General features: G+C 44.6%; 1 protein-coding gene across 3 annotated transcripts in view; it reads left to right on the top strand.

Annotated features, from left to right (window-relative positions):
- LOC139553996 (alpha-actinin-1-like) overlaps positions 1–13,876 on the top strand; it is a 118,371-nt gene that overhangs the window by 82,433 nt on the left and 22,062 nt on the right. For all 3 annotated transcript variants that reach the window (XM_071366851.1, XM_071366852.1, XM_071366853.1), the window contains exons 9-11: positions 7,058–7,150; positions 8,052–8,177; positions 8,394–8,498. In XM_071366851.1, coding sequence (XP_071222952.1) covers positions 7,058–7,150; positions 8,052–8,177; positions 8,394–8,498 — 324 coding nt within the window. The remainder of the gene's footprint in view (positions 1–7,057; positions 7,151–8,051; positions 8,178–8,393; positions 8,499–13,876) is intronic.

Genomic DNA, 13,876 nt, shown 5'->3' on the forward strand with positions numbered 1-13,876 from the left:
GGAGGAAGTTGCCCTAGGACAGTGGTGCAGGGAGGAAGTTGCCCTAGGAAGTTGCCCTAGGACAGTGGTGCAGGGAGGAAGTTGCCCTAGGACAGTGGTGCAGGGAGGAAGTTGCCCTAGGATAGTGGTGCAGGGAGGAAGTTGCCCTAGGATAGTGGTGCAGGGAGGAAGTTGCCCTAGGATAGTGGTGCAGGGAGGAGGTTGCCCTGGGATAGTGGTGCAGGGAGGAAGTTGCCCTAGGATAGTGGTGCAGGGAGGAAGTTGTCCTAGGACAGTGGTGCAGGGAGGAAGTTGCCCTAGGACAGTGGTGCAGGGAGGAAGTTGCCCTAGGACAGTGGTGCAGGGAGGAAGTTGCCCTAGGATAGTGGTGCAGGGAGGAAGTTGTCTTAGGACAGTGGTGCAGGGAGGAAGTTGCCCTAGGACAGTGGTGCAGGGAGGAAGTTGCCGTAGGACAGTGGTGCAGGGAGGAAGTTGCCCTAGGAAGTTGCCCTAGGACAGTGGTGCAGGGAGGAAGTCGCCCTAGGACAGTGGTGCAGGGAGGAAGTTGCCCTAGGACAGTGATGCAGGGAGGAAGTTGCCCTAGGAAGTTGCCCTAGGACAGTGGTGCAGGGAGGAAGTTGCCCTAGGACGGTGGTGCAGGGAGGAAGTTGCCCTAGGACAGTGGTGCAGGGAGGAAGTTGCCCTAGGACGGTGGTGCAGGGAGGAAGTTGCCCTAGGACAGTGGTGCAGGGTCGAAGTTGCCCTAGGACAGTGGTGCACTGAGGAAGTTGCCCTAGGACAGTGGTGCAGGGAGGAAGCTGCCCTAGGACTGTGGTTCCCAAATTGTGGGTCACGATGGTTCGGCAGGTTTTTAAATATGTATTTTTTTGGTGACCGTATTACCGCCACACCAGCGGTTATCAGTCATGAAGGCAGTCAAATTAGGATTCTCCAAGCTCTGATGCTGCTGATGGTCATTAGTAGTCTACCAAACTAGCTAACTGCCTGGTACTCAGCACTCTATTGTCCCTCTAATCACTCTGACATAAATACAAAATGTAATCGGAAATCGAATCAAACACTTCATGAGAGCCCATGAGCTCATGTTGCGCAACATTTCAATCGGCTATGCAATTGCGTGAGAAAACAGAGTGATGGCCTCTATTAAAAAGAGGAGGATGCCATCAGCTTTCTGTAGGCTAGGCCTTCTATATTTATTTCTCAACTTTTCTAATATTAAGCACATTGCTTATCTTTACAACAGGTGTATAGCCTACCTGGCTGGCATGAAAATAAACCACGGGAAAAGCTTCCACCTTTAGCTATTTAAGTGCATAGATGACATGTCTTTTTCCCCCTCTCCCTGTTTTGAGACAAGGACAGAGATAATGGCCCATTCTAAATCAAAACAAATTTCACACATATATTATTTAGTGTATGTAAAGACAAGATTACATCAAGAATAGTCTGATGGGTGACAATATTAGCCTATCACTTGTGAATTATATATTATCACTTGTGAATGATGCCCAGCATAAGAAACAATGACTTTTTTGTGACTTGTTTGAATAATAGTCTCACACCTCATGAAGCCTAGCCCATAGGCCTATATGTTTTAATAAGATTTGTATCTAAACTAAAGTGGCCAAATAACTTCTTAAAATTAAGCACATTAATCCGCTTTACAAGGTGTGTAGAGCCTAACTGGCATACATAAGCAGCGTGTGAGTTTCAAGTTTGGGGAAGATAATTTTCACCATATAAAATGCACCTTTATGATAAAAGCATTACATGTATAATCGCATTTGCGGTCACTTTTGATAATGGTGTTTTCCCGCTAATGGAACATTCACGCTTATAGCCTACTGCCATGTTCGTATTGCTGTGCTTATAATGTGAAGAAATAGCCTAATAGTTTATCAACGTTTTAAGCTAAACGTTCTGATCTGTTGCGTCAGCCATATTGCCTTAAAACTTTTTTTTTTCATGCTAGTGGTTGTATTAATTTGGGATCTATCGCATCCCACAACTGTCCCAGACTATGTTTGGAATATTTATTTGTTGCACAGAATAGAATAGGTCAAATGTTGTACTATGGGGGATTGTAGATTGACATAGGCTTTTGCTGTTCGTTAGGTCTACTCATCTTGTTGGCTGCCGAAAAGTAAATGTGGACAGTTCTTCCAATATCTTCAATATGCAGCTCGGAATTGGATAAGGACGTGCGCAGTTGAGTCCCCGATGTGTCTGTCTTCACTTGTAGCCTATGAGAAAGACCCGATCACGTGATGGAGAGCCGTGTGAGTGAGAGGCGCTTCGGAGCGCGCAGCACTCAGGGAGAAGGGCACAACGCAGCACTCTGGGCCGCAAAAGGCATGGATCTTTTTAGGGTGCATTACGGCCACACAAAGGGGATGTCGCCCTGAAATTAGAGGCATTATCAAGTGCTTGTCAAATTGTGAATGAGAGACTGATGAAGTGTGTACAGCCTGAGCAAAAAAAACAAAGCAGAGCTCATGCCTTTCAAGCAACTTTTTTCAAATCATCATTAGAGTCTCATCATGCAGCCTTACAATGTATTACAAATCAACACATATAGCCCAACGTAGAACAACTAAAGTTACATTAAAAACTCTAAATGAAGCATATAGGAATACCTGTTAACCGCTCAACACAGAATAGCCGCATGTCCGCACTCCCTCAAATCGTTTGGAGAAAATATCCTTTCTATTTTATTCAGCTTTGTTCAATTGTATTCTTCATACTATAAAATACTACCACGAAATGCTAAGCAAATGAACTAGTGTAGCCCACAGCCATATGGCATAGCCAGATCAGGACCTAACATAAGGACAACTCAGAGTATGCTATTCTGTTCTTTTGAAATAGACTACATTTTCTTCATATCATTTTTCTTTAGACCTGTCTAACATAAATAATGGATTTATTGTGAAGGTGTAGGCTATGTCATTTTTTTAATGGCTTGTAGGCTATGTGTGGAGATGCTAAATGTGATTATGTTAATTAATGGTAAATTGCCGTGAGACCGACAGTTATTTGCTGAACAATCACTGGCTGACGAAATTTCGTGACCGCCACAGCCCTAGTCCGGCTTTAAACTTGAAAGTTGTAATAGTAGAATGAACAAGGTGCAATTTCTAAATTGGGTAGTACATCATCACCCAAGTTGGGTAGTACATCATCGCCCAAGTTGAGTAGTGCATCATCACCCAAGTTGGGTAGTGCATCATCGCCCAAGTTGGGTAGTGCATCATCACCCAAGTTGGGTAGTGCATCATCGCCCAAGTTGGGTAGTGCATCATCGCCCATGTTGGGTAGTACATCATCGCCCATGTTGGGTAGTACATCATCGCCCAAGTTGGGTAGTGCATCATCGCCCAAGTTGGGTAGTACATCATCGCCCAAGTTGGGTAGTACATCATCGCCCAAGTTGGGTAGTACATCATCGCCCAAGTTGGGTAGTACATCATCGCCCAAATTGGGTAGTACATCATCGCCCAAATTGGGTAGTACATCATCGCCCAAATTAGGTAGTACATCATCGCCCAAATTGGGTAGTACATCATCGCCCAATTGGGTAGTACATCATCGCCCAAATTGGGTAGTACATCATCGCCCAAGTTGGGTAGTACATCATCGCCCAAATTGGGTAGTACATCATCGCCCAAATTGGGTAGTACATCATCGCCCAAGTTGGGTAGTACATCATCGCCCAAATTGGGTAGTACATCATCGCCCAAGTTGGGTAGTGCATCATCGCCCAAATTGGGTAGTACATCATCGCCCAAATTGGGTAGTACATCATCGCCCAAATTGGGTAGTACATCATCGCCCAAGTTGGGTAGTACATCATCGCCCAAGTTGGGTAGTACATCATCGCCCAAGTTGGGTAGTACATCATCGCCCAAGTTGGGTAGTACATCATCGCCCAAGTTGGGTAGTACATCATCGCCCAAGTTGGGTAGTACATCATCGCCCAAGTTGGGTAGTACATCATCGCCCAAGTTGGGTAGTACATCATCGCCCAAGTTGGGTAGTACATCATCGCCCAAGTTGGGTAGTACATCATCGCCCAAGTTGGGTAGTACATCATCGCCCAAGTTGGGTAGTACATCATCGCCCAAGTTGGGTAGTACATCATCGCCCAAGTTGGGTAGTACATCATCGCCCAAGTTGGGTAGTACATCATCGCCCAAATTGGGTAGTACATCATCGCCCAATTGGGTAGTACATCATCGCCCAAATTGGGTAGTACATCATCGCCCAAGTTGGGTAGTACATCATCGCCCAAATTGGGTAGTACATCATCGCCCAAGTTGGGTAGTGCATCATCGCCCAAATTGGGTAGTACATCATCGCCCAAATTGGGTAGTACATCATCGCCCAAATTGGGTAGTACATCATCGCCCAAGTTGGGTAGTACATCATCGCCCAAGTTGGGTAGTACATCATCGCCCAAGTTGGGTAGTACATCATCGCCCAAGTTGGGTAGTACATCATCGCCCAAGTTGGGTAGTACATCATCGCCCAAGTTGGGTAGTACATCATCGCCCAAGTTGGGTAGTACATCATCGCCCAAGTTGGGTAGTACATCATCGCCCAAGTTGGGTAGTACATCATCGCCCAAGTTGGGTAGTACATCATCGCCCAAGTTGGGTAGTACATCATCGCCCAAGTTGGGTAGTACATCATCGCCCAAGTTGGGTAGTACATCATCGCCCAAGTTGGGTAGTACATCATCGCCCAAGTTGGGTAGTACATCATCGCCCAAGTTGGGTAGTACATCATCGCCCAAGTTGGGTAGTACATCATCGCCCAAGTTGGGTAGTACATCATCGCCCAAATTGGGTAGTACATCATCGCCCAAGTTGGGTAGTACATCATCGCCCAAGTTGGGTAGTACATCATCGCCCAAATTGGGTAGTACATCATCGCCCAAGTTGGGTAGTACATCATCGCCCAAGTTGGGTAGTACATCATCGCCCAAGTTGGGTAGTACATCATCGCCCAAGTTGGGTAGTACATCATCGCCCAAGTTGGGTAGTACATCATCGCCCAAGTTGGGTAGTACATCATCGCCCAAGTTGGGTAGTACATCATCGCCCAAGTTGGGTAGTACATCATCGCCCAAGTTGGGTAGTACATCATCGCCCAAGTTGGGTAGTACATCATCGCCCAAGTTGGGTAGTACATCATCGCCCAAGTTGGGTAGTACATCATCGCCCAAGTTGGGTAGTACATCATCGCCCAAGTTGGGTAGTACATCATCGCCCAAGTTGGGTAGTACATCATCGCCCAAGTTGGGTAGTACATCATCGCCCAAGTTGGGTAGTACATCATCGCCCAAGTTGGGTAGTACATCATCGCCCAAGTTGGGTAGTACATCATCGCCCAAGTTGGGTAGTACATCATCGCCCAAGTTGGGTAGTACATCATCGCCCAAGTTGGGTAGTACATCATCGCCCAAGTTGGGTAGTACATCATCGCCCAAGTTGGGTAGTACATCATCGCCCAAGTTGGGTAGTGCATCATCGCCCAAGTTGGGTAGTGCATCATCGCCCAAGTTGGGTAGTGCATCATCGCCCAAGTTGGGTAGTACATCATCGCCCAAGTTGGGTAGTACATCATCGCCCAAGTTGGGTAGTACATCATCGCCCAAGTTGGGTAGTACATCATCGCCCAAGTTGGGTAGTACATCATCGCCCAAGTTGGGTAGTACATCATCGCCCAAGTTGGGTAGTACATCATCGCCCAAGTTGGGTAGTACATCATCGCCCAAGTTGGGTAGTACATCATCGCCCAAGTTGGGTAGTACATCATCGCCCAAGTTGGGTAGTACATCATCGCCCAAGTTGGGTAGTACATCATCGCCCAAGTTGGGTAGTACATCATCGCCCAAGTTGGGTAGTACATCATCGCCCAAGTTGGGTAGTACATCATCGCCCAAGTTGGGTAGTACATCATCGCCCAAGTTGGGTAGTACATCATCGCCCAAATTGGGTAGTACATCATCGCCCAAGTTGGGTAGTACATCATCGCCCAAGTTGGGTAGTACATCATCGCCCAAGTTGGGTAGTACATCATCGCCCAAGTTGGGTAGTACATCATCGCCCAAGTTGGGTAGTACATCATCGCCCAAATTGGGTAGTACATCATCGCCCAAGTTGGGTAGTGCATCATCGCCCAAGTTGGGTAGTACATCATCGCCCAAGTTGGGTAGTACATCATCGCCCAAGTTGGGTAGTACATCATCGCCCAAGTTGGGTAGTACATCATCGCCCAAGTTGGGTAGTACATCATCGCCCAAGTTGGGTAGTACATCATCGCCCAAGTTGGGTAGTACATCATCGCCCAAGTTGGGTAGTACATCATCACCCAAGTTGGGTAGTACATCATCACCCAAGTTGGGTAGTACATCATCGCCCAAGTTGGGTAGTACATCATCGCCCAAGTTGGGTAGTACATCATCGCCCAAGTTGGGTAGTACATCATCGCCCAAGTTGGGTAGTACATCATCGCCCAAGTTGGGTAGTACATCATCGCCCAAGTTGGGTAGTACATCATCGCCCAAGTTGGGTAGTACATCATCGCCCAAGTTGGGTAGTACATCATCGCCCAAGTTGGGTAGTACATCATCGCCCAAGTTGGGTAGTACATCATCGCCCAAGTTGGGTAGTACATCATCGCCCAAGTTGGGTAGTACATCATCGCCCAAGTTGGGTAGTACATCATCGCCCAAGTTGGGTAGTACATCATCGCCCAAGTTGGGTAGTACATCATCACGCATGTCAGTTAACGTTTTTTTATTTCTGTTTTTTAGCCGTTAGATATTGTCATTTTTTGTCACTCAAATATCACATAAATACACATTAGACAAAATGTATTTCATTCAGGTTTAGATATCTAGATAGACAGTTAAGTATCTAGAGGGAGAGAGAGTTAGATATTATTTTTGATTATTGATTATGCAATGCAGCCATGTCATGTCTAACTCACTGACTACTGTAACAGTTCCCATGGTGATGATAGAATGTATTCCTTCCTGTTCCTCCCCCAGGCGGAGACAGCGGCCAATAGGATCTGCAAGGTGTTGGCTGTCAACCAGGAGAATGAGCAGCTGATGGAGGACTACGAGAAGCTGGCTAGTGATGTGAGCACTCTGTCCCTCCTCTGTCCTCCTCCTCCCCTTAATGTCCCTGCACCACCGTCTCTCCCACCTCTCTGCCCCATCTCCCTGCTCCCCTCACCTCCTTCTTCTACAAGTCCAGAGGATTGTTGCTCTGACAGTGTAGAGACCGTAGAGACTCAGACCTCACCAGGTCCCACAACACAGGTGACACGGTGTTCAGGGTGACAACCAAGTATCAGAAATATACAACACTATGTTCAGGGTGACAACCAAGTATCAGAAATATACAACACGATGTTCAGGGTGACAACCAAGTATCAGAAATATACAACACGATGTTCAGGGTGACAACCAAGTATCAGAAATATACAACACTATGTTCAGGGTGACAACCAAGTATCAGAAATATACAACACTATGTTCAGGGTGACAACCAAGTATCAGAAATATACAACACGATGTTCAGGGTGACAACCAAGTATCAGAAATATACAACACGATGTTCAGGGTGACAACCAAGTATCAGAAATATACAACACGATGTTCAGGGTGACAACCAAGTATCAGAAATATGACAAGTGTAACGCCACAAAATGAATAGCCTGGGTACCCAGATCTGTTTGTGCCATCATGCCACTTCTTCAAACTCCTTGTCTTGTTTAACATGATAAGGAGTGGGTGGAATGATACCACAAACAGATCTGGGACCAGACTAACAAATGAATTGTGCTTCAGTTAATTAGCTTCCTAATTTCTCACTGTCCTAAAGACACGAGTTATTCACTATTAGTAACAACATTCTCTCTCTGTCTCTGTCCATTCCTTTTCTCATTGTTTTAACCTCCACCTTTAACCGCTCCTTGTTTTTGCCCTCGCTGCCCCGTTATACCTGCGCTGTCTGTCCCCTGTCCCTAAATCATAGCTCTTGGAGTGGATCCGTCGCACCGTCCCCTGGCTGGAGAACCGTGCTCCAGAGAACACCATGCAGGCCATGCAGCAGAAGCTGGAGGACTTCAGGGACTATCGCCGCCAACACAAACCCCCCAAGGTTTGACTCCCGCTGGGGCCAACACTTGGATTGTTAGACTTGTGTCATTAATTCCTAATTCTGTACTTTGTGTTGTATCTGTGAAAGGGGGGGGGGGGGGTTCCCCTTTAAAAAGAGACAAAGGTTTCAGAATAATACGAAAAATGTATGTTAGTTACTTTGGATGAAAGGGTCTACTGTGTGTTTTTACTGTGTGTTTTTACTGTGATTATTAAGGTCCAGGAGAAGTGCCAACTAGAGATCAACTTCAACACCCTGCAGACCAAACTGAGGCTGAGCAACAGGCCTGCCTTCATGCCCTCCGAGGGGAAGATGGTGTCGGTAGGTAGCCCACGTCGTACACTACCTAGTGCACTAAACACATACCTCACATACCTCTGTCTCTGTGTCTCTGTGTCTCTGACACTGTCTCTGTATCTCTCTCTTTGTGTGTGTCGCTCTGTGTGTCTCTCTCTCTCTCTCGCTCTCTCTCTCTCTCTTCAATTAAATGTAATTAAATTCAAGGTGCTTTTTTGGCATGGGAAACATTTGTTAACATTGACAAAGCAAGTGAAGTAGATAATATACAAAAGTGAAATAAACAATAAAAATGAACAATAAACATTACACTCACAGAAGTTCCAAAAGAATAAAGACATTACAAATGTCATATTATGTATTTTTACAGGGTTGTAATGATGTGCAAATGGTTAAAGTACAAAAGGGAAAATAAATAAACATAAATATGGGTTGCATTTACAATGGTGTTTGTTCTTCACTGGTTGCCCTTTTCTTGTGGCAACAGGTCACAAATCTTGCTGCTGTGATGGCACACTGTGGTATTTCACCCGGTAGATATGAGAGTTTATCAAAATTGGATTTGTTTTCTCATTCTTTGTGGGTCTGTGTAATCTGAGGGAAAATATGTCTCTCTAATATGGTCATACATTTGGCAGGATGTTAGGAAGTGCAGCTCAGTTTCCACCTCATTTTGTGGGCAGTGAGCACATAGCCTGTCTTCTCTTGAGAGCCAGGTCTGCCTACGGCAACCTTTCTCAATAGCAAGGCTATGCTCACTGAGTCTGTACATAGTCAAAGCTTTCCTTAAGTTTGGGTCAGTCACAGTGGTCAGGTATTCTGCCACTGTGTGCTCTCTGTTTAGGGCCAAATAGCTTTCTAGTTTGCTCTGTTTTTTTTGTTAATTCTTTCCAATATGTCAAGTAATCACCTTTTTGTTTTCTCATGATTTGGTTGGGTCTAATTGTGTTGCTGTCCTGGGGCTCTGTGGGGTCTGTTTGTGTTTGTGAACAGAGCCCCAGGACCAGCTTGCTTAGGGGACTCTTCACCAGGTTCATCTCTCTGTAGGTGATGGCTTTGTTATGGAAGGTTTGGGAATCGCTTCCTTTTAGGTGGTTGTAGAATTGAATGGCTCTTTTCTGGATTTTAATAACTAGTGAGTATCGGCCTAATTCTGCTCTGCATGCATTATTTGGTGTTTTAAGTTGTACACGGAGGATATTTTTGCGAATTCTGCATGCAGAGTCAATTTGGTGTTTGTCCCATTTTGTGAATTCTTGTTTGGTGAGCGGACCCCAGACCTCACAACCATAAAGGGCAATGGGTTCTATAACTGATTCAAGTATTTCGACCGATTATCAAATCAAATCACATTTTATTTGTGACATACACATGTTTAGCAGATGTTAATGCGAGTGTAGCGAAATGCTTGTGCTTCTAGTTCCGACCATGTAGTAATATCTAACAAGTAATCTAACCTAACAATTTCACAACAACTACCTTATACACACAAATGTAAAGGGATGAATAAGAATATGTACATATAAATACATGAATGAGTGATGACCGAACGGCATAGGCAAGATGCAGTAGATGGTATAGAGTACAGTATATACATATGAGATGAGTAATGTAGGGTATGTAAACATTATATAAAGTGGCATTGTTTAAAGTGGCTAGTGATACATTTATTACATGCATTTTTCATTATTAAAGTGGCTGGAGTTGAGTCAGTATGTTGGCAGCAGCCACTCAATGTTAGTGATGGCTGTTTAACAGTCTGATGGCCTTGAGATAGAAGCTGTTTTTCAGTCTCTCGGTCCCTGCTTTGATGCACCTGTACTGACCTCGCCTTCTGGATGATAGCGGGTGAACAGGCAGTGGCTCGGGTGGTTGTTGTCCTTGATGATCTTTTTGCCTTCCTGTGACATCGGGTGGTGTAGGTGTCCTGGAAGGCAGGTAATTTGCCCCCAGTGATGCGTTGTGCAGACCTCACTACCCTCTGGAGAGCCTTATGGTTGTGGGCGGAGCATTTGCCGTACCAGGCGGTGATACAGCCCGACAGGATGCTCTCGATTGTGCATCTGTAAAAGTTTGTGAGTTTTTTTTGGTGACAAGCCGAATTTCTTCAGCCTCCTGAGGTTGAAGAGGCGCTGCTGCGCCTTCTTCACCACGCTGTCTGTGTGGGTGGACCATTTCAGTTTGTCCGTGATGTGTACGCCAAGGAACTTAAAGCTTTTCACCTTCTCCACTGCTGTCCAGTTGATGTGGATAGGGGGCTGCTCCCTCTGCTGTTTCCTGAAGTCCACGATCATCTCCTTTGTTTTGTTGACTTTGAGTGTGAGGTTATTTTCCTGACACCACACTCCGAGGGCCCTCACCTCTTCCCTGTAGGCCGTGTCGTCGTTGTTGGTAATCAAGCCTACCACTGTAGTGTCGTCTGCAAACTTGATGATTGAGTTGGAGGCGTTCATGGCCACGCAGTCGTGGGTGAACAGGTAGTACAGGAGAGGGCTGAGAACGCACCCTTGTGGGGCCCCAGTGTTGAGGATCAGCGGGGTGGAGATGTTGTTTCCGACCCTCACCACCTGGGGGCGGCCCGTCAGGAAGTCCAGGACCCAGTTGCATAGGGCGGCGTCGAGACCCAGGGTCTCGAGCTTAATGACGAGTTTGGAGGGTACTATGGTGTTAAATGCTGAGCTGTAGTCGATGAACAGCATTCTTACATAGGTATTCCTCTTGTATTGTCCTCAAAGCGAGCAAAGAAGTTGTTTAGTTTGTCTGGGAGCAAGACATTGTGGTCTGCGACGGGGCTGGTTTTCTTTTTTGTAATCCGTGATTGACTGTAGACCCTGCCACATATCTCTCGTGTCTGAGCCATTGAATTGCGACTCTACTTTGTCTCTATACTGACGCTTAGCTTGTTTGATTGCCTTGCGGAGGGAATAGCTACACTGTTTGTATTCGGTCATGTTTCCGGTCACCTTGCCCTGATTAAAAGCAGTGGTTCGCGCTTTCAGTTTTGCGCGAATGCTGCCATCAATCCACGGTTTCTGGTTGGGGAAATAAAAATATAAATAAAATCCCCAGCTACAATAAATGCAGTCTTAGGATATGTGGTTTCCAGTTTACATAAGGTAAAATAAAGTTTGTTCAGGGCCATTGATGTGTCTGCTTGGGGGGGAATATACACGACTGTAATTATGATCGAAGACAATTCTCTTGGTAGATAATGTGGTCGGCATTTGATTGTAAGGAATTCTTGGTCAGGTGAACAAAAGGACTTGAGTTCCTGTATGTTGTTATGATCACACCACGTCTCGTTAATCATAAGGCATACACCCCCGCCCTTCTTCTTACAAGAGAGATGTTTGTTTCTGTCGGCTCGATTCGTGAAGAAACCGGGTGGCTGTACCGACTCTGATGACGTATCCCGAGTGAGCCATGTTTCCGTGAAACAAAGAACGTTACAATCTATGATTTTTATGATTTTTCAACACCGATACCGATACCGATTATTGGAGGACCAAAAAAGCCGATACCGATTAATCGGTCGATTTTTTTATATATATATAATAATGACAATTACAACAATACTGAACGAACAATGAACACTTTTATTTTAACTCAATATAATACATAAATAAAATACATTTAGTCTCAAATAAATAATGAAACATGTTCAATTTGGTTTAAATAATGCAAAAACACAGTGTTGGAGAAGAAAGTAAAAGTGCAATATGTGCCATGTAAGAAAGCTAACGTTTAAGTTCCTTGCTCAGAACGTGAGAACATATGAAAGCTGGTGGTTCCTTTTAACATGAGTCTTCAATATTCCCAGGTAAGAAGTTTTAGGTTGTAGTTATTATAGGACTATTTCTCTCTATACTATTTGTATTTCATATACCTTTGACTATTGGATGTTCTTATAGGCACTATAGTATTGCCAGCCTAATCTCAGGAGTTGATAGGCTTGAAGTCATAAACAGCACTGTGCTTCAAGCATTGCTAAGAGCTGGCAAACAGTTTGAACGAATGCTTATGAACCTGCTGCTGCCTACCACCATTCAGTCTGACTGCTCTATCAAATATCAAATCATAGACTTAATTATAATATAATAACACACAGAAATACGAGCCTTAGGTCATTAATATGGTCAAATCCGGAAACTATAATTTTCGAAAACAAAACGTTTATTCTTTCAGTGAAATACAGAACCGTTCCGTATTTTATCGAGTGGGTGGCATCCCTAAGTCTAAATATTAATGTTACATTGCACAACCTTCAATGTTATGTCATAATTACGTAAAATTCTGGCAAATTAATTACGGTCTTTGTTAGGAAGAAATCTTCAAGAAGTGTTCACACAGTTCGCAACGAGCCAGGCGGCCTAAACTGCTGCATATACCCTGACTCTGCTTACACTGAACGCAAGACACAGTTTCAGTGACACAGTTTCAGTTGATTATATGCAACGCAGGACAAGCTAGTTAAACTAGTAATATCATCAACCATGTGTAGTTAACTAGTGATTATGTGAAGATTGATTGTTTCTTATAAGATAAGTTTAATGCTAGCAAGCAACTTACCTTAGCTCCTTGCTGCCTGCACTCGCTTAACAGGTGGTCAGCATGTAAAATAATCGGCCATAATAGGCGTCCAAAATTTACGATTACCGATTGTTCTGAAAACTTGAAATCGGCCCTAATTAATCGGCCATTCCGATTAATCGGTAGACCTCTAATCCTAATTGGTATGTTGAATTTTATGTTCCTTTTGATGGCATAAAATGCCCTTCTTGCCTTGTCTCTCAGATCGTTCACAGCTTTGTGGAAGTTACCTGTGGCGTTGATGTTTAGGCCAAGGTATGTATAGTTTTTTGTGTGTTCGAGGGCAACGGTGTCTAAATGGAATTTGTATTTGTGGTCCTGGCGACTGGACCTTTTTTGGATCACCATTATTTTGGTCTTACTGAGATTTACTGTCAGGGCCCAGGTCTGACAGAATCTGTGCAGAAGATCTAGGTGCTGCTGTAGGCCCTTCCTTGGTAGGTGACAGAAGCACCAGATCATCAGCAAACAGTAGACATATCGACTTCACATTCTAGCAGGGTCAGGCCGGGTGCTGCAGATTGTTCTAGTGCCCTCGCCAATTCGTTGATATACAATGGCTTGCGAAAGTATTCACTGCCCTTTGGCATTTTTCCTATTTTGTTGCCTTACAACCTGGAATTAAAATTGATTTTTGGGGGGTTTGTATCATTTGATTTATACAACATGCCTACCACTTTGAAGCGGCAAAATCTTTTTTATTGTGAAACAAACAAGAAATAAGACATAAAACATAAAACTTGAAAAAGTATACATTTTCACACCCCACAAAGTCAATACTTTGTTAGAGTCACCTTTTACAGCAATTACAG

This window comes from Salvelinus alpinus, chromosome 25, assembly GCF_045679555.1.
Source record: "Salvelinus alpinus chromosome 25, SLU_Salpinus.1, whole genome shotgun sequence".
Taxonomy (NCBI): Eukaryota; Metazoa; Chordata; class Actinopteri; order Salmoniformes; family Salmonidae; genus Salvelinus; species Salvelinus alpinus.